The sequence below is a fragment of the Oxyura jamaicensis genome, chromosome 5 (assembly GCF_011077185.1).
Source record: "Oxyura jamaicensis isolate SHBP4307 breed ruddy duck chromosome 5, BPBGC_Ojam_1.0, whole genome shotgun sequence".
In the NCBI taxonomy this organism is placed as follows: Eukaryota; Metazoa; Chordata; class Aves; order Anseriformes; family Anatidae; genus Oxyura; species Oxyura jamaicensis.
This window is the reverse complement of record NC_048897.1, coordinates 49,808,823-49,833,597: the sequence shown is the minus strand read 5'-3', so window position 1 is coordinate 49,833,597 and position 24,775 is coordinate 49,808,823. Positions and strand designations below refer to the sequence as shown.

Genomic DNA, 24,775 nt, shown 5'->3' with positions numbered 1-24,775 from the left:
AGAAACAACAATGCCTTCAAAATTGCAGCAGGATGAACCACAGCGTCAGAGCAGCCTGGCAAAAACCTGCATGTGACCAGCTCCTAGGGTGCAGAGCATGGCCTCAAAAAAGGAAGCCTCAAAAAGCCAGTTTAGCCTCACAACTTCAATTTCTGCTCTGAGAGGGAAGGTGTTTTAGGGTAACTCTTTACTGTAGTAGGCTGAATCAGCATAACACTTCCTTGTGCTGCAGAGGTCAGCGGTGGGGAGGTCAGAGAGCTGGAGATGATGTCTCCAGGCCCAGCCTCCCAGCTCCACGAGCTGCAGTAACAGCACATCTGAGCCCTTCAGCAGCCTCATCCAGGTACCAGCAATCACATTTCACATCTCTGACCTGCACACCCCTATAAATAGCTGTCTAGTTGAAAACATGCTCAGACACCTCGAGTAGCGAGGCCAGGGAGGTGGAGGAGGAGTTCAGAAGAGCAGAGACAGCAGCTCTTCAAGAAGTATGAGCTTTGGCCAAAAATCCCACAAAGGCTCCCTGCCCTGGTGCTGCATGGCAGGTCACCAGCACAGCACTGAGCCACGGCAGCAGCACCCTGACCCCTGCCACGTCTCAGCAGGCATGGTGGCAACCATCCTGTGCACAGGATGCACATACCCCATCACTTCCACAGCAATGAATAAAGATTTTAAAAAAAAGCTTTTACTAACTGAAACACCCACCATCACCGGGAACATCTGTGGAAGGTGAATGAGACAGGATCGTTTGGGAAATATGTGGCAGGCAATTTTGAGCATTTAGACAATAAAGCGCCTCTGCTGTGTGTCACCACGTTTATCTTTCAACCAAGGAGCGCGTTACTTTACCTGCATTGCCAGGGACGCTGAGCACCGTGCCGATAGAGATCAGGATGGGGTACGTAAGCACGACGCCAACATTAACCAAAATGTTGAACGCTGGGAAAAACAAACAAACAAACAAACAACAACAACAACAACAACAACAAAACACAGATAAAATAATACATTGTTATGCAGAAAAAAATTGGAACAAGGCATTTTTCCTCCGCTCTGACCCCATGACTATGATGGGGTGATAGCAGCAGGGAACCCATACTCTGATGGACACTAAATACAATTACCCCGTGAAGTTATAAAGCACGCTGTAGTGAGACCAGGGTTTTGCTGCCATGTTGAAGGCAAGCTGAAAGCTGAGAGGAGTACAAATGCTCAACACCTTTAATTTATGGATTTATGGGGTGTTTTGTTTTGTTTTTAATAACAGTCTTCCCAGCCAGCTTCAATTTTCTTGAGATACCATAAGCAATTTGTAAAACTTCCCTTTTGTACCATCTTTTAGGCGGCTGCTGCAAGGGAGGCAGCAAGCTCTCAGAGCCAAGCTGGTGCTGAGCAATGTGGCACTCCCTAAACATTCCTCCTCTGCAGGTGGCAGTCCCCTGTGTGGAAGGAGCAGGTCTGTCTGCTCCACCATGCTGTTTCCTCCTGCTTGGGGTTATATTTTCAGGTGGTGCTCTGGGTGGTAAGTCATCCCTATATTTTTTTCCCTTGGGAGCTGACAGAGAAGCTGCAGCTCAGGTTAGAGTTGCTTCAAGGAGTGGCACAGGCTTGCTCTCAACACCTCAGCCCTGCCACCCCGTAGGATGGCTGCATCATGGGCTACGTACTGGCAATGGCATCCTCTTTGTTTCCATCTAATATACTTGCAGTGGAGGCAAACCTCTTCAATTATGAAATAATAGAGACTTTTGTAAAGGAAAGTATGTTCTTATACCTCTACATTAAAACACCCTGGGCTGAATCCAATAGCTATTCTGCCTGGCTATGGGATAGCCTTTGGGGCTCTGAAAGAAGTGTTGCGGAAGACAGGAGGGGAGGTGGAGGCTGCATGAAATGACACAGACAAAGTGTCCCACCCACCCCAGCGGGTTCCCATATCGGTGTGTGCACACCAGTCCACATCAACACATGCCAGAAGCTGCCTGAGTACATGCAGCCCTTTGAAATTCGATTTATAGCGATCAGACTGTGCCAGAGACAGGGAAGTATCAATAAAAACACCGTAGGAACATGAAAATGAGACGTGGACAATCAGTAAGGCTGCTTCGTGCTTATTCTCTGCTACAAAGATTCGTGTTAAGGCTTCCTGTGAAATTGTTACTCACTCATCAAGGAGTACCCATTTGCACTGGGACCAGATTTCACCTGTGAGAGTTTCACTGCTTAATCAGGGGGGAAATGTTTGTGCCTGAGGCTCACTTGGTACCAGGGGCAGGAGGAGGAAATAGAGAAATGAGTACGTGTGTTACCACATACCTAACCAGAGGCCAGCCACTCCGCACAGGTAACCCCATGGCACGGCAGAGAACGGCGACCAGTACTCCACTTTGGTAAAGTACAGTATGATGGGGGTAACCGAGATGAAAATTAAATTGAAGAAGCCCAAGGTGGAGACAAAATGAGCGGCCTCCCCGAAGTTTGCACTGCCAAGAAACATCTTGAACAAAACCTGCAATGGAGAGGAAAGAGGAGGGGTTTAGGCTCACGTCTGTCCTGGAGAGCAAAGTCCTCCTGCACGGGGTCCTCTGTTCCTTTGGGGAGAGCCGGGCACAGGGGCAGCCCTGACCAGGACAGGTTGCCATAGCCCAGACTTTTACTTTCTCTCCCAGACTTTCTAAAGAAGAGTTTTGCAAGGGAGATTTTGGGAAGATTTCTGCTTTACCTGCATTTTAGCACAACGAGAGACACTGTGTTGTTATTATCAGGGGGAAGGTTGAGCCTGTACAACAAAGCTTAGCACAAAGTGCCTAGAGGGGTGAAGTGTAATTATGAAGCCAAAGACAACGTGGTCCTTGCAGTGAAAGTTACTGGAGTGGGGCTGTGAGAGGCATATCAAGCCTGGAGAAACTTGCTTCAGACTCACCGCAAGGCAGCACGAGCCTTGTGGAGGATTTGCCCTAGACAACCCTAAATTCAGACACTTTGAGGGACTCACGGATGCTCACAATGAATTTATCAGAGAGACAGCAAATCTAAAACCAGGAGGGAATTTCTCATCCTGCTACAACCAAGCCTAAACTTCTGCTCATCTTCACACACACTCTGCCCTCCCTGATCTGACCATAACCACAGCCACCTTTAGCCCAACCCGTCTCTAGGTCAGACGTCCCTCCCTTCTCCACCCCTCACCTTCAAGGGCAGCCACTGCTTTCACACAGCAGGGGCAAAGCGCCGCGCGTCTGCAAGGCACAGGCTGCACCAGGGGCTCCCAGCCTGGCACGAGAGCAGAATATGCAAGAGAGCTGCACTGCGGACCGGGGACGAGACATCTGTCCTCGCTGGAGGAGAGCGGCGCTCGCCGCATACTCCCTCTCCTCCCGCTGCATATGGCAAGCCCGTTCGAAACGGTGTCAATAAACCGCGGCGGCAGGGAATGATTAAAACATGATACCGAACCCCTTGCAGCATAATAATGGAGATTTCATTAAAGGCTCGTAAAGCAAAGGCACGCTGAGTATTCGGCAGCTCCAAACTAATTGCCCTCCTAGTAAATTTTCTGATGCTGTGACATTGCCCGGGCACAATGTGAATGATGTGGGAGGGGTGAATAAAACCAAGCACTTATTTCATAGGGATTTGCTTCATACTTGGGTGTTTTTAACATCCAACGTTACAGAAATAAGAATATCAATAAACAGTTGTGACCTACCTTATATAATGCAGATGTAGAGGCTGATCCAACAGCATATGCTACCCCGATAATTGAATCACCCTGGAAACCATCTGCATATGCCATCATTACGATTCCTGTGATTGCCATTATTGCTGCCACTATCTGCACAGACAAAGCAAAGCGACGTAAAGCTCACTGCAGTTTCATTACACGGGAAGAGATTATCGCTGCGTGGGGTTTCAATGAGTGTGGCTAGCTGCTCGCTCCGACTTTAAGCCTTACCCATTTTCCTTAAATAGGTGGTTATGAACTGTTGGGAGAAGCAAAAAACATAACAAAAGGCATCCACCTGGGAGATATGACTCCAAGAAATTGTAAGATGTTGTGCTCAACTCTACTAGGGTACAAATATTCATCAAAGCCAGCAATTTGACCAATTTGAATTGAAATGCAAGCATTTTGATGGCCTATCCTTTTGTTCAGCAGTCCAGGAGACTGATCCCTGAGTTGTGTGTCTTTAAGAAGCCTTCATCATTGGTATTTTTTTATTTTTTATTTTTTTCCTTTTGGTTTGGTTTGGTTTGTGGGGGGTGTTGGTGGTTGTTTTGTTGTTGTTGTTGTTGTTTATGTGTGTGTCCCTCATCTGAAGACAGAGCTTAAGAAACTTCAAGGACAAAGAACAGGACTAAGTATCCGCACCATGTCTGAAATCCTGGGTCTTGACTCCTAGGAACTCCAAGCAGTGCCAGGGATCCCTCCATACTTTGTTCCTTGAAAAACTCCTTCTCTCTGCCTAATTGCTCTAAGAAGGTAAATACAGAGTCTAAATTTCAAAGGTGCTGAATAATTAACTTCCACAGACCTAAAGGAAAACACGTTTCATCAGACCTGTGGAAAATTACAGCTCCATTTCTGAAAGGTTTTTATACAGATTCAAAAAGAATTACTGTGACATTAAACATTCTGTCATTATCAAAAAAGTCGCTCATTACTAGAGCTCGGCGTAGAGAAAAGGATGCACAACTGCAGATACCCAAGCTTGGCTGTTACAGAATCAGCAGCAGTATTTAAGGATCAGACACCTTTCTGTCATCAGATAGCCATTAAATCACACAACTCCCCGGTGAGAAAGACAAGGAGGGCCCTCCCCGCTCCTACAAGCTAAGAAATAAATGTGGTTATCCTCTGTGGTGTAGCCACGTGTGCCTCCCACAGGCCAGATGCACCAGACGTGGCTCTGGGTCCTCTTCAAGGCTGGCGTTTGAAATTCAGGTCCCCCCAGCCTAGTGGTGAGGGCTGGGGTCCCGTATATACTCACATCTCTCAGGTGTAATGCAAAGGTTCAATTAGATTTGGGTAAACCTCAGGAAGAGAGGGCAAGGTGGCTTCCCTCCCCTTTCCTGAATAACAGGTCCCTCTGGAGAAGGGCTGAGTCCCTTCGTGCCCCCAAGACTGCCACCTGAGGACATAGGACCCTCACCTGCGGCCTATCGAGGCAGACAGGGGAGCCTGCTGCATTTTCCAGGGCCTAAATGGAAACCTGGCCTCACTGCTTCAGTGAGTTTGGGTGTTGGGAGAGCTGACCCTCTGCTGCTCCCCCTGCAGCACTCAGGGCAGGGGTGGCACGGGACCACAAACCAGCACCCACGATACAGCAATGTGAATTTGACCTCAAGCCTATTTCTATCCAAGGACCTGTGAGTAAACTAAACTTAAATTCTCCTAGAAGAATGGGTTTCAGCGGCATTTCAGGCTGCCCCAGCCCCATCCAGCCTGGCCTTGGGCACTGCCAGGGATGGGGCAGCCACAGCTCCTCGGGGCAGCCTGCGCCAGGGCCTCACCGCTCTCACTGCGAAGAATTTCTTCCTTATATCTAACCTAAATCTACATTCTTTAACTTAAAACTGTTCCCCTTGTCCTATCATTACACTCCCTGATAGACTGTGTAATAATTCTGTAATACTGCTGTTCCTCCTTATGGTTTATTCTAGCATACGAACACCACCAAGGCCCAGCCTGGAAGCGATGAAGAAATAGACCCAGGACCTTTCAGAAGCCAGCACGACACCTCCTATTAGTCCTCAGAAGCCTCCCCCTTGCCCTGCTGCGCTGCATGTCTGTTTTGATCTGAGGCTGCGTTATCCATCTTGCCTCGCACATAAATTCAGACGTAGCGTTTTAGCTGTCGGCTGCAATCCTTCAGCAGCAATATCTCAAGCAGTATCTCCCATAAGTCAAAATAGAAAAGTCTGATAGCTATGCCCTTCTCCAAATGGAAAGGATGAAGATTTAACACCCAGACCCAGCAAACGAAACCTTGCCTTGTGCTAGGGGTGGGGAGTAAATCCATCATCCCCACAGGGAGATCCTTCCTGGTGGGAAAAACACCTCCCCGGTCTGACCACACCAAATTCAGAGAGACAGCTTCCTAATTTAATCAACGATTCAGAATGCCAGCCGCCTTTTCCCCTGAAACTATTAAAATGATGGACACTACGGAGTATCATCTCATGAGATTTCAGATAAATATGACCTGATATGGGCAAAGAGCGAGAACGTTATTTAAACTTCATGTTCGGAGCTCTTCCTGCAAATTACACATCACTGCATTAGCACAGTTGACCTCTGCCTAGCAATTGTGGTGTGTTTGCTTTAGAAACCTGCGAGTACATCCTGCAGGCTGCTGTGAGCTGACGAGCAGCAGCAAGGTCACAAAGCAAAGCCGGTTGTTGTAGCTGACAGCTCGTTAAGCGAAGCTTTTAATTAACAGAGGAGTGTAGTAACTTTCTTTTGGAGCCTCTTAGGTAAGGAATGAAATTAGCCTGCCTCTTTTTTCTTTCTTTTTTTTTCTCCTGGAAGAGAGCTGGGCCAACTAAGATTTAGTCAACAACATTAGTTTTTCCACGTGGAGCATAGCAGAAAATGGGGTGCTGCAGTAAAGAAATCTGCCTTCACCCTACAGACAATCTTTTTTGGGGGGAAAACTGTCCCCAGACCATTCTTCACCCACCTAACAGGCATTAATTCAGCTTAACAGATGAAACACAACCAAAGGCTCAAGTATGGAAACATGGCTACAGCTTAAGCATCATAAACCAACAGAGCTATTCAAATACATCAAGTATTTTAAATATTTGTGCTCGCTCTGTGCTACAGCTGTCTGGACTTCCCCAAGTCCCAGCGTAACGTGGATACAGGCTGCCTTATTAATTCATGAGACACTCACAAGTGGCCAAGCAAACCAGGCTATGGCGCAGGCAGGGGCTGTGCCGCTTCCCTGGGCAGTGCAGTAGGTGCTCAGGGTGGCTGAGGGTCTACCTGCACTGAAGCTCTGACTCTTTGCACTTTTATAGGTAAATAGGTACACGTTCATTGCTGTATATATAATTTTCATGTGTATAATTTTCTTCCAGTGTGAGTTCCTCTCTCTGTGGTTGTGTGCAGGCTCCTTCCCACGTCACAGCATCCCTGCCGAGGGCACTGCAGAGCTACTCCAGGTAGCTCAACGCAGCCAGGGCAGCTGCGTGGAGCCCCTGCAGCCCTCCTGCAGCCAGCTGATGCTTCCACAAGCTGGTCTATGCTGCACCATAAGGTGACTACCATGATGGGTTGGTCTTCAGACAACCCACCTGAAAACCCAGCTCCCAGCAGCTGCTTTTCCAGGACCGGGGCACCAGGAGGGAGCTGGCAATGCTGGCAATCTGCTGCAGAGCTGCTGAGCCGTCACGGCCGCTGCTTCTCGAGCCCAGGCAGCCAAAAGCTGTCTCAGGTACACGCACCGGCTGCTTCCCCACCACGATGCGCCACAGACATGCCCTGCGGCTCCACAGCTCTGAAAGAGCTGCTGGGAGCTGAGCTCCTTTGAAAAAAACCTGGCTGTGCTCCTGGCTGCTGAGTGCTTCTGTACAAACACTGGCTCAGAGTATATCATTACCCTTATTTCTTCTCGTCCCCTTGCTGTCCAAATAACCTAATTACACCTGCTGTCTGAGAGCCCCGGGAGCAAAAGGAGTAGATGCATTCAAAGCACACGAGGCTGGGGCCGTGCTGCTTTGTCGTATTTCAGTTCTCAAACACTTTCCTGCATGGTTATTAACATCATTAAGTGTTATTCTGGCAGGAGGGCTGCTGGAAAACGCTGCTAATTGCCCTTTAAAGCACGCTGCATACAGAATCTGCCAGTTAGCAGCAAAACCAGTTTCTTTTATGTGCAGGATTTGCTCTTCACTTCTTCTGCCAGGATTTTTGTATAAACCTTGCGGTGTTTACAGCATTAATACCAATGCATATTTATAGCAATTTTTCTTCAGTCACTGGCAAATGGCTAATAACTGAGGAAAGCCTTGGTATTTTTTACCTGAGTTTTTTTTTTTTTAAGAGTGGGCTAGGGAAATACAATAGTTGTGTGTGCTATTCTAGAAAGAGGCTGATTTAGACAAAAACTGTAGCTTAAAAGGTATACAATTTTTTATTTTTTTCTGCGGGGCTCTGTAGCACCTTGCACAAGTGAGTAATAACAGCAGGAGGCTGAGATGATCTAGAGATGGGGAGGGAAGTACAGCCTCAGAAGTTAGTGCTCCTGATAACTGCTGTCGAGAAGAACTGAGCATCTCAGACCCTGCTTGTTCTTTGAGTTAGGCATCAGCATGAGAGTAGGTCACACTCATCTGAGCTTTTTACGTTTTATGAAATAGATGTACAGATATCTGGCTTTGGCACCACAGGGTGAAATGTCCGTGTCCTTACCTTCAAGGGAACCATGGCCGAGGTCTATGAAACACCAGGGAATCTCCTTCAATTTGTCTGGTCTGGTTTTGAGTTGACCCTGGTGGGGCACGGACCCTCCACTGAGCCCGTCCAACAACCCCCTGCCGGCAGATCCCTACCCAAAGGAGAGCTTGCTCGTGTGATGACATGCAGGTGTTTGATGCTCAGCCTCCATGCCATGTCCAACCAGCCAGCCAGTCCTGTCCTGCTGGGAGACCCAAGGAACTGTTTTACATCAAACAGTTCCCTCTTCTGTTCCCAAAGGCCAAGCACAGAGCTCTGCTCAGTGTGCTGCTCTCCGCTCTGGAGGCTAGATGAGTTGCCTGTGAGTCAGGATGCCTTGTCCTTTCCTTTCTGAGCCCCTCTACCTCACTATTAACCAAAAATGTTGGTATCTTTGTCATTTTTCATAAAGCCCATTTGGATGAGCATCCCAAATCCCCACGCTTTCCATGGAACTTATATCCAACTGCCCCTATGGTCCTAGGCATCGAACCTGCCCCAGGAGTCCCTAATTAAGTTCAAGGCCCTTGGCAGTTCAGTACAGATTGTACCCAACGAGACCATGAGGCCTTGGCTCATTTCAGTGGGACAATCTGCATGGGCAGAAACAGCAGAAGGCATACCTACTCCTTAGCCAAGATATAAAGGCAACAAGTCAAATTGCTGCCTACTAGGACTTTTGGGTACAGAAAATTACAGGAAACATGCTTGCTTTCCCCCAGGTCCATGCGCACATCATTTTGAGTTTTTTTTGTGCCTTTTCAAGACTAAAACATTTCCGTATTACTGTCAGTGTGTCCTGTAAGGCTTTAATGAAAAACACACCCTCATGCAAAGCAGCTGCTGTCACTTTTAAACCCTATTTGGCACATGTATGGAGGGGTATGTGTGTGTAAAATGTGATAGGATGGAATAAGAAAATATGCTACTTATTGAAAATAAAACTGTTCGAAGAACTAATAAAATTGCTTTGGTTAGAACCTAAGCATTTATCACTAAGGTTAAAATAAAACTGAGTGCCCTTCAGCACTGTAACCCAAGACAGAACAGGTTTATAGGAATTTGGAAGTCCTCCTATTTTAATTCATCTAATTACACTTGGTTGTAATAGCTAAGTTTGTGCTACCTCTGGGGTCTGACATCCCTAACTGATCTTAAGGCTCAGGTTCGCATCATTAATCAAAATGAGAGATGGTTTCATGGCGTATGCATACCATAATGCAGCAGCACTGTGGAAGCACGATAGCTTATGGATTTAAGGGTAGGGATGAAAACAAGAGAGGTGAAAATCAGGCATGTCATTACCCTTGCTCCCATGAACCTGTCTTTCAGCACGATCCAAGAAAGCAAGAAGACAAAAGCTTTGTTACAACAGAACAGGGCAGAGACGTCTGTGGCTGTCAGCTTCTTTAAAGCCAGTAAATACAAGTAGTTAGTCAAAGTCCACAGAATAGAAAAGGGAGCAGTCCTTTTAAGAAAGAGTTTCAGCGTCAAACCGTCTTCACCAAAAATCCGACTGCATTCCCTAAGGAAAGAAAAGAGTTTAAAAGCTCAGCTAGAATTGTGCTTAGCATTCACTCCAGCACAGCAGACATTCATTAGACTTTTATCGCACCCGATTAAGTGCTTTTCTTAACTACTCTGCGCACCCCTAAGAAAGTATTGGGTAATTCACATAGAGCAAATAGCCTACATTTTTCTCAAACAGCAGTTTCCCAAATAGCAAAGTAACTTACCTGGAATAATCACACTGTGTGCAACCACGATCCCAGGGCCTCGCTCACACAAATGAAGGTTATCTATAAAACACTGACAGTTCTCAGCTTCGGCCTCCAAGGCCGTGAACACGATGATTATAACTGCATTTTTTTTTTTCCTTCAGCTTGACAATTTTTCTCTTGCTTTACTCTGAAACCTGCTTTTATTTTTATTGAAATATATTCTAGTCTACAGCCAAGTAAGCTTTGAGAATCGCCCGGGATACTCAGAAACCCTGCCAGCCGCATTGCCGCAGGGGGACAGGCACCCACCACAAGTGGGGCTGAGCTGATGGGGCTGAGTCTGGGAAAAGAAAGGAAAGGGGAAGGGCAGGGTGTTTTACAGCTGTGTTTTATTGTAGAGAGAAAAGTTGTGTGCACTTAAAGACTTCTCTTTGTGGATCAAATTGCAAAAAAAAACCCTCTAGCTCAAGCTAGAGCTGTGTGACACACATAACTTGAGTGAGCCGTTTGCTTCTTAGGATTTCAAGAAACAGAATTCAGCTCAGAAGGCTGCCCACCTCTACCTTTCCCAACTGCAAAGGCCAATTTTTAGCAAATCCACCGCCTGTGTGCTCGGTTAAAGGGATTCCTCGAGATACCGTGGTAGGATTCAGTTCTTGACTTCAGTGCAGGCTCGCTGGCATGTCTGTATAAAACAGGGGTTGTCCCACACGGGAACGCATCACAAAACCAAAATGTTGAGGGAGAAAACCAAGGCACCACCATCAAACAGCAACACATCATTACGGCGCAACATTAAGGGACTTGTTGAAATCCCACGAGGCCTCGGAGCCCCAAAACATTCGCAGCCAAACACGGCTGTGGTTGGAAAATTCCTAAAATACCGACAACGTGGAACTAATGAGCAACTTCAAAGAATGCATTGCAAAACAGAGCCAAAAGCATCTGAGGGCTTAGTGGTGGTGGTGGTGGTTTGTCTTTGTTTGTTTTTGAGGTGGGAGGATAATCATTATCCAGTTTTGATCTTTCTTTTATAGACAGAGTTGTTTTCAGGTGTCCCAAACCACTTTTCCTAAATTTGGGGAGTTGAACTGTTAATTTTTTTTTTATTATTTTTTTTTACTGTTACGAATAGAAACCATTTCATTTTGGGGAAAATAGAATAATAGCATCTACATAATACGTGAGATGAGCTATGTCTTACTTAATAACTACTCATTCCCTGCTGCCACTAAAATGACCCGGGGTACAAAGCAGTCGTTTTTGGTAATAATAAGTTCCTTTCTCAAACTCCGTGCTGGTGTGTGCAACAAGCTAATGCTCAGGCAGGTGGATCTGCTAATTATCTCCTTCACTCTGACCTAGCCATTCTCAGAAGTCAGCCTGTTCCTATAGGTGTGAACAGAAATGTTTTACAAGGAAAAAGAATGGCCAGTGGTGTGTATCATTTACCTGAGATGCAACGCAAATGAAGTGAAGCAAACAAATTAATGCCTAAGTTTGAATGTAGGCTGTTGTACCACTGATTTCCACAGGAGTTAAATGTGATGAAACTCCTTGTCTGAGAACGGACTCACCGGTGGAAGACTGGAATGTTTGTTGGCTTGCAGATGTAGCAGTTGATGTTTAAAAGATGTTTTTCTCCCCATGAGACTCAGGTAAATGCAGAGATGATTCTGAGCTCAGACAGATGGCCTCTGACCTGGATGCACCATACCTGCACTACATGACACCAGGGCTGGTGCTCACTGCCTTGTCAAGAACAGATCTGAATTGTGAGCTGTAGACCTGTACAGAGCCTGATGTCCAAACCAGTGGGAATTCTGCATCGATTTAGATGCACGAGCAGATCGTTACATGGTTGTAAATGCAACCTGCCACAGACGCTGTCAGGATCTGTCTTAGAGGGAACAAGCTTGTGCTATGTTAAAAGAGAGAAAGGTGCTTGGGCTGCTTGCAATAACGCAGGGCACAATTCACTATCCCAAAGGCAACAGCAAGATCATCCGAGCACGTCACCGTGGCAGCAGGAAAAGCTCTTCTAAAAATGTGCCATGGGAAATTATATCCCTGTAATCCCCGTGCCTGGCAAGGTGAGGCACTGAGAGCGAGCAGATAAAAGGGACCGGCAGCTGTAGCTGGAGGCCGGCTGGGCCAGAGTTACGCACGAGACGCTGGGAATATGCCCAGCATTTCTGCGCGTCTGTCCATGGGGAGGGCACACAGCTTCCAAAAGTCAAAAAGGGGTGGTAGAGGGGGGAGCTGCCAGACTGTGTTGGGTTTTCTTGAACTGTAGATCTCCAGGGTGTCTGCACCCATAAAAACTCCGAGCAGAGCCAGGAGGACGAGGTCCAAAACGTCCTCTCTGTGAATCCTTGGAAGGAGGAAGCCTCGGCAAGTTTTGTATTATCCTGGGTTGGGCTCTCTGGGCTGGTCGGCTATCTGGCAGAGACAGCTGTGGCGCTGCCAAGCACATCGCTTATCTCTGAGTTCTCAGAAGCAGTGGGAGGGCAGAACACAAATTCACAACTAGGGAAAGAAATCTGGAAAAGCTTCACATGCCCCAGGCAATGAACTGTTCAAGCACATCAAGGAGCCTTCATCACGCACAGGAGAATGCAGTGACCAGACAAAACAGAGGCCAGTGGTTCCTCATCTGTCAGTTAAAAGAAGAAGAAAAAAAAAAGGCAGCAAAAATTTGTGGCAGGGTCGTGCTGAGCAAGACAGAGACCAGATGAACTCACCTCTGTGCCCAGGAGAGCTCCGAGTGCCTGATGAATAATGCTCAGCGAGTAAGAAGATGGGACGAATACTTTATTTCCCCATCCATGTCTACAGGAGATTGCCTCGGGCATTGTGAAGGCTGGCTGCTCAGTGGTTAACTCAGCCTCTTTGGCATGCAACTAAAATTAAACTTGCAGAAGTCATCAGGACATGACAGTGATTAAAACCCTGTGCTCAGGGGAGAGGGCTCGGCAGATCCCTCCTCAATACAGATATCTGCAGGCTGTTGACTTAAAGGCAGAGACAGATCTAAGGGCAGCTGACCCTGAAACTATGACACAAACTATTTCCAAATGCACAAGAAGTCTATTTAAAACCTGCCCTCTAACACAAATAGCTCCTTTTATTTGCAGGTAGCCCTCAGCCATCAGCTCTGGGCAGCATGCCATGCTCTCAGGAATTACAGCACCTCAGGCAGACGTGTAGCTTTGCCTCTGGCACCCAGCGAACAGCCTGCACCACCTCGTCGCTATTCTGATGCCAGAGCCTGCAGAAGAATAGGTTTATTCACCCCTGACGCACAGCAGCCTCTGGAGTGTAATGCAGCAGCTGGTTTTAAAACAGCTTACAGAAAAAACACAGAGCTAACAGACGCTACCTGGGGTAATATGAATACAAGGAATGTAATTACAGCATCCAGAGTAATACTTGGCAGGACCACCAGTGACATGGGGGTAGCGAGAAGCACTGCGAGACCTTTTGTTAGCACGAGTTGTTTCCATGTCGTTCGGTCCTTCTGTCCCAACGCTGGCACCTGCTGCACTAAAATGTCTTCTAGCTCCATCTCAGGAGATGGACACCGCAGTAGTTGGGGTTTAGCACATGTTGAATTGTTTTCCAGACAAGACACAAAATGAGAACGCGGTCATTCCTGAAAGATCCCAGTTTTGTGTGAGCCTCTCACAGAAGCCACGTCAGGCTCCAGAAGCACAGGAATGCTGTCTCCCAACAGGAATGGCCCAAGGGAAGCCCTGTTTTTGTGCTGTTGGTCTTCCTCCTTACCATTAACCCATTTGGGGTAGCTTCAGGAAACACAGATCCTCATGTTTCCTCTGGAAAGACCTTTGCAGTGAAGATCCAGACTTGAGCACTATTCTAGAAGCGGCTGAGGAAGCTGGGACGAGCTACTGCTGCAACATCGATGGAAGGATTTGTAGGTGACAAACTTGCAGATGGCAGAAGACAGCAAACATCAGCCACTTTGGGCTCTATTTAGTTCAAGTGAGGCTCACATCTTGTTGCCCTTCTTCCTAGAAAACCAGCTCTTCCCAACATGTTCATCTTTCCTCAAAGCCACACTGACAACACTCTTCCTAGCCAGTGCTTTTAGGCTGCATAGCACCTGCTGTTACAGAGAGCTATATTCTGGCAGAAAGCCTTTGTACATTATAGAATTTGTCCTTGAGAAACCAAGACAGGGTGTGGGGAGGCAAAGTTTCTTGACATTGAAAATATCTTCCACCTAACCCAAGCCATAACTCTATCAGGATCCTACGCCAAGCCTGTGAAGTGCTTTCTGCTGTGGTAAATATCGGCAGGGTTAAAATTCCCACTGCTGAGCTTCAGAACTTTTTGTTCATGGCTATGGCAAGGACTCTCACATTTCATGGTCTGTATTATGTGGGACATGCCTGTTATCTACAACACTGGGGAGAGACAAAGAGCTGTGTCTTCCACCTGAAGACAACGAAGATACTTCACAGAAATGCAGCAGGGAGGTAATAACTGTGAGTTAGTTTTTGAGACCACACAATTTAATCTCTAAGGTAACTTTTGAAAGGTAAGAAACACACAATTTACACTCGCAAGATTATAGCCCTTTCAGAAAGCCAATGTAAAGCTGGAGACTGAGACTTCGATCCCTCCAAGAGGGATTTATTTGTTGAGACATAAAAAGTAACAATGGCCCTATACAGCTTTACCAGCCTGGGGCAGCACTCTGCAAGTCACTAGCATGATCTCTGGTCTCTGTCAAGATACCTCGACATTGTTTGTTCAGATCCACTGGGGATATCTTCTGGACAAGATGTCATATGTCTTTAAAGCTCATAGTGAGTAACTACATCCTCCAGAAACACGAACGCAAATTTCCTCTGGACTCTGAGGCAGGCCTGGAATCGTTACAGGACAGGCTTTACTGGCAGGAACTGGCTGCTCACTCCACAGAAATAAAACCACCAAATGAAGCAACAACACACCTTTGTAAACATAATAATAATAATAAACAGTAGCAGGAACAGTATCAAAACCACCAAACAAATAGTTATACAAGTAATTGGTCTATTGGAAAATAACCCTGTTGTGGGCAGGAGGCTGGGTTACGTGACCTCCACAGATCCTTTCCAAGCTAAACCTTTCTATAACTCTGTGGATTTATATACTACAAATTATGCTTTTCAGTTCTTTAAGTCATCTTTAAGTCAGAAAACCAAGCAGTCATCCTGAAGAGATTTCCATTCCCATATCTAAGCAGACAGAGTTTGGCTTGTCAAGTCATAGTGCAGCACAGACGACTGGTCCCCATAATAAAGTCAGCATTTGCCAGCAGTTATTTGCCAGATCCTCCCTGGGATCTGCATCCCCAGTACATCTGGAATGGGAAATACTCTGGGAACGTGCCTCGCCACCAGCCCATCAGCTCTAGCACTGTTCTCTTCTTTGCACAAATTCACAAACCAGCTTCGCATCTGTGTGCAGAAATTCCTCTGGGCATGTAAGCATGTGTCCTCAAATTTAACAGCTGAACTCTTAACAGCTTGGGAAATGCATCTGTTAGTTAAGCATGCTTTTATTATGCACTGCCACGAATGTTTGGACCAAAACTTTGTTCTGATGGATATGTAATCAACCAACCAACTGCAGAGGATCTATCTGCAGGGATATTTATTCTCACCTCGTTCCTTATTTGCTCTGCATTTGATATTACTTTACCCCATACCCAGCAGCCAAGCTGACACGGTTAATGTTCTCAAAAATACTCCAGAAAGAATCCCAATGAAGGCATCATTAACGTACAAAGCAGCAGGGTTTTCAGAGAAGCAGTTAATTAAGTGCAACTGTTCAATTTTAGCCACGCTGATTTGACAGAAATGATAATTTAGGGCCAAATTACATCTCAGATCCTGGCAAAAGCAGCTGAGGGAAGACTTTGGCCCTGCTACACTCCAGCTCTGACAGTCAAAAATTGAATTCCCAGAGTGCTCAATGACAGACCTGCAGTACCCTGCAGAACAGACAATTCTGCTGGAGGCAGTAAGATTGTTTTCAAAGCAAGTCTACATCGGAGTAACAAAAATGGGACCCAGCTCCAAACTGTCCTGTGAATACCTTTCTTTCATGGGCAAGGCATGTTATACCTTGGCAAGCTGAATTTATCTCCATCCTTTAAAGCAGCTTCTACATCAATGTCAGATCAGCAGAGTAAAGGAAGTGGAGGAGGAGCTGTAAAATCAACTGCCCCAGAAGGTGGTGGCACTTCCAAGCCTCAAGAACAGGTTAGATATGGGTTTGCTAAGTACTGGCCAGGGCGGAGATGAGCCAGCTTGGTCCTGCTGCAGTGCTGGTGATTGGACTGCATGCCTTCTTTGGGTCCCCCAAAAGAAGGCTGGCGTCTAAAAAGAAATGGGCATTTATACATCTCCACCCCTGCAGACTAATATTATGGTCAATACTGTAGACTCCTACAGTCTTTGCACTTGAGGCTGAGTTCAACTGCAGCTTGCAACCATGGAAAGCCTGAGGCCAGAGAGCCATTCCTCTCGAAACAGAGAGGAAAAGCTATTTCCATGTGGAACTTTACAGAACAAAGCCTTCACATCCTTTCCTCACCATGAGTTGTTTTGGTTGCACTTTGTACTGCCATTCTGTCATAAATTGGCCAGGAGAGATTAAGGAATGGTGAGTGGAAGCCTGATCCAGACAGGAACACAAAATATAGATATCTTAGATAACGGCAAGATTACAGGCAAATTACTGACCTTTCCAACTCAATAAAAAACCCTCTAAAATCAATTACCCATTCATTCAAGAATTTATCACTCATCTGTTAGCCTTTTGTAAGATATTTATGAATGAGATTTTTAGCAGCATGACCTTCAAGCTGTCTTCTGACACCACGGGTCAAACAGAGTAGAGCAGCGATGTCAGTCCACAGAAATCAGGCTGCTTAAAGTGATATTGCCACGATAAAGCCTACCTGATCTTTTTGATTGGAGACTGCTTCTCCTGTGCAGTTGCAAGGTGTCCAGAATAATAAATGGGAAACACCATAATGTTCCAGTTTGTTGAGAACCAAGTCATGAAAAAAGGACAGTCAAAGGTCTCGTACGTGATTTTGACAAACTGCGTGGTCCCGACCCAGGAGGAAGAGACGGACAAAATGATCAGAAATCTCCAGATAAGCTTAAGAAACGTGGATGTGCAAGATTGGCATCGTGTCTGTCCCTCAGCTTCTTGGCTGCTGCTCTCAGTGTGCGTTTGTGTTCCTTCTTCTCCTAGGTTATAAAATAAAAAAATACAAAACACAGAAAAAGAGAAGAGTTGCACACGTAATTAATGCATTCAAAACAATTCTTAGCAAAATCTCCCCTTCCGATCCAGACACAAACCATCCCCTGCCTTCTCTCTGTAATTCCTGCGTGCCTGACAAACACTTAAATCCCGCTCAGAAATACTTCATTAATACTATCTTCAAGGTGATAGGAACAAAATATAAACACAACACAGAGGCCTGAGGTACGAGAATTACAGCTAAGCTGTTTCCAGGAACAAAATATAAACACAACACAGAGGCCTGAGGTACGAGAATTACAGCTAAGCTGTTTCCACTGTTTGCCTTATCAGCCCTTCTTTCGTTCGGTCAGCCAAACCCCTAGAATAGAGCTCCATCTCTTGGAGCCAGCTACATTATAAAGTCAATTACTGTGCATGTTTGCAACATAAAAGCTATCTGAGCCTGTGCATCTGAAGCCAGAAACAAGTTCTTATTATTCAAGATTTTAACTCAAAAATCACTTTTTTATTTGCAGGCTGAGAGGTGAAAAAGAAACAGTCTGGTGGCTCTATATTCCAAAGCAGAGACAGTTGTGTTTTGTTTTTTTCAGTTGAGCTTGTGTATTTACACTTCTGAAGTTAAAAAAGGAAACTGGACAAAACCGAAGCTTGGCATGCCTGGAAATAAACCTCTAAAGATAACCCAGGAGGAACTGGAAAGTTGTCACTTTCCATTTTAATACAGTACTTTGCAGACCTAATCTGCAGATCACTGGAAACAGAACTGAGGACTGGGTAGAGAATTAATCTCACTGGCTAATGACTTGCTCTCCAGACATACCTTCCAGAGAGGCAGCCCATGAATCGTATTCTGACTTCAGATCCCAGCCGAAAACAACCGATCCAATGGCACTGGATGCTGGGCAGCAGTAACACCTGATTTATTTAGGTCCACGTGCCCATGCAGCAGCAGCGAGCTCCAACCATTTACCACATTAGAACACATCGCGTTGGTTTGATACAAGAAACTGGAGTTCCTTCTAAAAATCATGACTGGCAGCTACCTTCAACTATTACCAGTCACACCGACACCTGATGTGATATAGTGTGAGAAGCAATCTAATTGCTGATGTTAAGGGGAGCCATAGATCTACTGCAGTGGGAGCACACACTCTTAAATGTGAGAAACGTACAATTCAAAATCAGATCTGACTTTCCTTTTATACCACTGTTTCTGCTACAGCCATAAAGAAACGTAAAAGTGAGGTTCCAAGTTATGAAATTAGACCAATTTTACATCTAACACTCACTCATCGTAGCAGGGAGTACATTTGTAACCAAAAATTTTCCCAACTTGGACATGAAGCTTTCTGTAATTGCAATTGTATGCTGCATTTTTTTCTTCCCAAAATAATGAGCATTTAGCTGCTCCACTGTTTAGTGGTGAATCCAGAATTTAAATAAAATTACAGGTTTATTAAAAACATGCAGAGGATAATCAGACAGAGCTCTGAATAGAAAAGCATCGTTTTAGCATTCTCTTTGGCTACTGAGAGAAAATAGGTATTTTTATAGTACTAATAATAACTGGCATCTTCTATTAAGAAGTAAATTACAGTTTATTTGCAAGTTAGAATGGTTTAGAAAGAATATATTTCGTACTATCCCCTTGCAGATTTGCCTGCTAAGCAAAGCTATCATGTAATTAGTCCTTCAGCTAACAGTTAAAGTAATCATACAATGATGGAAGACTAAAGCACCTTTATCTTCACATTAGGTTTTCCAATTACCAAATAGCACTGTAATTGCTGTTACTATGCATGACACTATCATTAGCGTTTGACTTGGATGTTACAGGTTTGAATGCCGGGGAAAGGCACAGAAACATACACTTTCTGCAAGTCTCAGCTTGGTTTAAAAGACCTATGTAAGCTTAAGCCTAATTAAATGTGCAGCGGGGAGGTTTTGTAAGTGCTTAATGGGTAGGGTTCACCCCATGTAATGTAGTTAGCAAATAATTGCATATCCAGACTGAAAACGTTGTCTAGGCCCCCTCTTTACATAATGATAATGGAAAAGCACGTTGAAAAGGTGTCTCTTGTCCTCATGTATCTAAGACAGATATGTCCCACTGGAGGCTCTTCTCTCCCCTTAGACTAGATATCTGTATTTAAAGTGAAAACCCCAGTCAAATTGGCATAGTAGCTTGACAGTCACTTTCAAAATCCATGAGACGTGCACACCTAAATCTTGGCCAAAGATCCACAAGGACGAGATAAGAAATATTTTTAAAGGAATCCCAGGGCTTGAGCTCAAAGAGGGTAAGGACATATGGAAAGCAGACACACAGGTTGGAGGATTTCCAAGTCATGAAGTTGAGGCTGGATTGAGCTAGAAAGTAGTACTTCTGTTCAGATACTGAATGGTATGTTATCAGGGAGAAAACACATTCATCAACCAAAGTGGTTGGTAAATAGCATTTTACCGTTAGCAAGGTGGTAGAAATCCTTGGCGACAGTTCAGCCTGAAACAGACCAACAGACCTGTCGAGAGCATGGAAACAATCTGAGAGCTCAACAAGGATGAAAAGGCAGAGAAGAATGTCGATGACACTGCAGATGACACATGAAGAAGACACATGTCAGTGGCAAATTATGCTGAAAGGCAGCTAGCAGAAACACCCCTTCGTGGTCCTTTTCCATCTAAGTAAGGTAATTTTTGCATGTGATGTCTGTGACAAGATGGTAACAGAAAAAGCTTTTGTTTTCAAAAGAATGAGATGAGGAAAATCAAATCCTACAGCTTTTCTCCTGAACTCTTAACTGTTTTGTAACTACATCCTAGAAAATAACATCTTTGTTAACCTACCTATCAGGTCAGTCCTACTTAGACCTCACTGATGAGGAATGGAAGAGTGGAAGATTGGAAGAATGCATGAAAAGGGAACTTAAAAAATTGCAAAATAAACATTTGGAAGATTATGATGTCAAGGCACTACTCTTTTCTCAAGTGGACTAAACTCCTTTCTTAGAAAAGATGGATTCTGATTTTGGATGTACCCTAGTGCCAGCATGTAGCGCATTATTTCAGCCTGATATCTGTGAAAAAAATGAGAGCAGAGTGGTCTTCTGGTATCTTAGGTATGATCCTTACTGCAAGATGCTGTAACACCCACTCCTTGCTGCAGTCGTCACCTTCAATCATTTTCAGAGGGTTTCCATCAAGAGAGTACTCCTGGAGTACAATATCCCTCCATTTTCCAACACAAGACAGAAAATGTCTGACTCTTGTTGCCATCGGTGGTGAAGTGACAAGATACAGGTTCATCTCCCCCAGTTCCAGCGTGCAAGGGAGATCCAGCCTGTTCTTCTTCCCCTTTTTGCTTACAGTATCTACATATACACTTTTCCAAACAACTTGGGATGGTTAAAATTACTTCAGTCATTTAACTGCTCTCTCCTCAACAGCATGATTCAGCATACTCAAAGGTTTCTGGCTGCATATTGTAACTGCTCCCATACCACCCCCGTTGATGACAGATGGACATCATGGTGAAGAAGTCAGTGTTCACAATACCTACGGGTTCATTTGAGCTAAACTTCTGCAGTAAAGAGTGTGACACGTTCCTGCTGGAAGCCCTGATGCGCAGCTGATCGATGATCTGAACTGTGATGGTCTTTCCTGGATATCCTTCCACCTGTTGCTCCTCCTCTTCCTCTTCATCAGACCGTCCGTGGTATGAGCTGAGGTTGTCATTGTCTTTGAGATGGTGAATGCCTGGCTTTTAAGGGTCCTGGTCCCTGGCCAGGCTGAAGCAGAGGAAACCTTGTAAGACTAACTTGTGTACTAATGTACATCCTTTCAATATCTTCCGTGCCTACTGGCCTTACGATTTCTCAGATAACACATCCTATGTTCCTAGTGAGGCCCAGAACTTTCTCTCCCATCCTTGCTTCCTTCTTGCCTACCCCCAGTTCGCACACAGGTACAGGAGTTTCACGTGGCTGTGCGGTTTGCAGCACTGAAAACAAATGTCAGCACGTTTGGACTCTGCACCACCTTTCAGAAAACAGACGAAAGAGGCCTCGTGCAGGCATACTGTGACGCCGAAAATGCGGCTGTTTATGCCTACCTGATCTGCTCTGCCTCTCGACTCTGCTGTGCCGACAGATTCCCGAGGGACTTCGATTCTGCAGCTCAAGAATGGGAGCAGCAGAATCTTCAGCAACAGATAGAGGGGAGAGCTGCCTAGTCATGCCTCTGTGTCTGCTGGGGCAGTTGCCTCCTGGCTTGCATTGGATGACAGATGATCGTGAGGCACCTGAGAAGAAAGAGTTTGCATCAGTTTGGCTGTAAACTCCCTGGAGGAAAGCGGGGCTTTCAAACACTGTCAGTGAAATGCATACAAACGATTCAGCGGGAGAAAGGAAGCACAGTGCAAAAATCAAGCTTTCAGCTTTGGTCAGAATCAAGTAAATAAGTAAGTAAATAAATACTTAACTCTCTCCCCCCTTATAGATAAAAGATGTTGTATGAAAACCAGTCTCTCCCCTGAAGAAATGCTAGCCCTGCACTGCAGCATATCCTTAGCCACATGGCTCCATCCATAGGGTCTGAACAGTCAAAGGAATTTGTACTCACGTGGGCCCCTTCCTGAGCACTGACACTGAATCAGGCAAAAGGAGAGGTCACCATCCTTCCCTAGGGTAGAAAGAAGGGCTGAGGAATGACTGCCTCCTGGGGTCAGTGCTGGGAGGCTCCCAATAGGAGGGCTGCCCTTTTCCATCCTCCAGAATGATCCTTGGGACTCTTGCACGGAATGAAACCTCAGCCACTGACAGCTCTGTAGGATAAGACTTCTGCTAACTCACTGAAGAGGCCAGATTTGAGTCTCTACATGCCCCACATCAGGATCTCCACATCTTCAGAGAAGTTGCTTTTTCTTCTGCCGCGAGGTGCAGCCAACACCGCGATGCTGCACTTCACAGGGAGGCTTTGCAGAGGCACAAGGCAGCGGACAAGACCCAGGTCCCAGAAATACCAGAGGCACCAGATGAAAAGTTTGTCAGAGAGAAGGACACAGCACTTCACAGGTAAGAGCTTGAAGGACTGTACTAAGAACCAGCAAAAACCAGAAAGGATCACGGTGCTGGGATCTGGCAGAGTGAGCCTGGTCATCATCCGTGTGCTCCCAAACTGATCGAAGGTGCTTGTTTAAGGGGTCGATGCACGAGCAGCACATCAGAATCCTCTTCGGAGTCAGTAAGTTGAGATGAGAGGTCATTTTGGTAAGCACGTGTGTTCATAGTCAGCTGAGATCACCCAGCACTTTTTTGCAGCTGCAATTTCAACCGGTGACGACTTAACCCGACCTGACAGGAGTCACATATACCCAGAGCAGCCACTGACTTTGCCATGACTTGGAAGGATTCAATAAGACAAACATAGGGCTCACGTTGAAAAGAATAGAAAAAATAGACACAAACCCCACATGTAAGGTGCCAAGTACGCGACAAATACGGCAAACAGCTCAGAAGGCAACATTCTGCATTGCGACACGAGCCATTTCAGTACCCTTTGTGCAAATATCTCCACGCCAAACAACCACATAAAAGTATACTCTAAGGCCACGATTTCAGTATTTAGGAGGCTGTATGAATGAAGTCAAGACTCTTATGCCAGAGGAGGCTCATATAGCCTCTCGTATAATCTTCAAAGATTAGCTTAAAGCTATGTTTGCTTCACCAGCTCTAACTACAAAGACCACAAAGACAGAGACATATGTACTGTACCGTACACAAAAGCCCTCTCGACCAATTTAGAGCCTCCAAGTTCAGTTTTTACCCAATAAGTAGACGGAACCAGCAGCTAAGCCCCTAGAGATTCAAGCACCGCGGGATACAACACAGTCTGTAACAGGACAGCCACTAAAGCTGATTTTGAAGGATTACGACCTATATGGTGTCTAAGCACTATATTGTCTCTTTGTTTGGTAAGCATCAATCTCTCCAGAACTTTTTAGAGTCTACTGGATATTTTCAAAATTTTAAAAAAGGTTTTCATCTTCATATATCTATTTCTAATGGAGAAATCTTAGATTAAGAGATGTGCAGTTCCCTCTAGGACTTTGTTCTGCTCATTTCCCAAGTGCAAGCCTTACTCCCACTTGTCACCCCACAAGAAGCACCACAACACCTTTATTCGACAGCCGAAGGTTAGTTCCAGTCTCCACAAGGTTAAGACAATCCGTACTTTCTGGCCTAAATATTCAATAAGGAACCTAGAAATTTTCCAGTCCACAACTTGAAGGGGATTTTTTCCGAAAGCACTTGCTGACTGCCTGTCCTCTGAGAATCTGCCGCCAAGGTGCATCGACCCAAATCGCTGCTCACTTTGATATGCTTCATTTAAAGAGATTTCATTAAGTTGAAAGACACACGCTACATCTCAATTCAGGTAATTTAGAGCAAGCTCAAGATTCACATTACGCTCAGCAGAAGTCTAGCAGATGATCTGCAAGCGAAATTTCAAGGAAACCTATTTTTCCTCATACGCAAAAAGAGCTCTGAGTTATTTATATCTGGTACAATAAAGGAGCATCAATCTTTTCCTGTACATTGAGAAACTCAGCAGTTGAGACCAAAACTGCAATTCAAGAGATTGCATTTAATTGAAAGTCACTGCTTGATTTAGTGAAATCTTCTTCTGTATGTGAAAGCAATCAGATAGCATGGCAATTTATCAATATTTCATTGTTACTGTTAGAAAGCCTAGGCCATCTAGTGCTACTGAAGCTGAACATATTTTAAGGAGATACTTTGACAGGGAAGGTGAATAGATATGTGCTGGGATAATTTGTCCAAACCTGGTATCGGCAGCAAGGACAACAAATCAGCTTTTACAACACACACCAGCGAAACCCTGCACGTGTGTACTGCTAGAGAATGATACATGACTCCTGCTCTTTGCCTCACAAAGCATTTACCAGCTGTCAAACAGGCATCCATGGAGACCTTCCAAACTTAAGGAGACATCAAGAGCAGCATTTGCCACTGAACTTTTGTACACATGAATCCCAACATGCCTACGGAGACCCCATGGTCTTAGGCGGTGAGCCCATGCCCCCTCCAGAGAGGATGCTACTGAAAAAGATTGCGAAAAACCTAGCAAAGAGGAAAAAATCTCACCAGTCAGCTGGACCTGGCTTCCAGAAGTATTCCTAGATTACCTGGAGCTTGTAATTGAGTGTCAAAGTAACACTCAGACCCTGGACTTGACAAAGGAAGGAATGAAGAACAGGGAAGGACCACACAGGATTGTATCAAGCACTTAA

General features: G+C 45.4%; 1 protein-coding gene across 10 annotated transcripts in view; it reads right to left on the bottom strand.

Moving 5' to 3' along the window:
- Nucleotides 1–24,775, bottom strand: part of SLC35F4 (solute carrier family 35 member F4) — a 107,072-nt gene that overhangs the window by 461 nt on the left and 81,836 nt on the right. For 2 of the 10 annotated variants that reach the window (XM_035328376.1, XM_035328377.1), the window contains exons 2-7: nucleotides 21,575–21,763; nucleotides 17,147–17,444; nucleotides 9,752–9,971; nucleotides 3,713–3,838; nucleotides 2,320–2,512; nucleotides 853–942 (exon numbers count right to left, since the gene is read on the bottom strand). In XM_035328376.1, the coding sequence (XP_035184267.1) occupies nucleotides 853–942; nucleotides 2,320–2,512; nucleotides 3,713–3,838; nucleotides 9,752–9,971; nucleotides 17,147–17,444; nucleotides 21,575–21,763 (1,116 nt within the window). The other 8 variants (XM_035328380.1, XM_035328381.1, XM_035328375.1 and 5 more) reach the window with 7 other exon arrangements.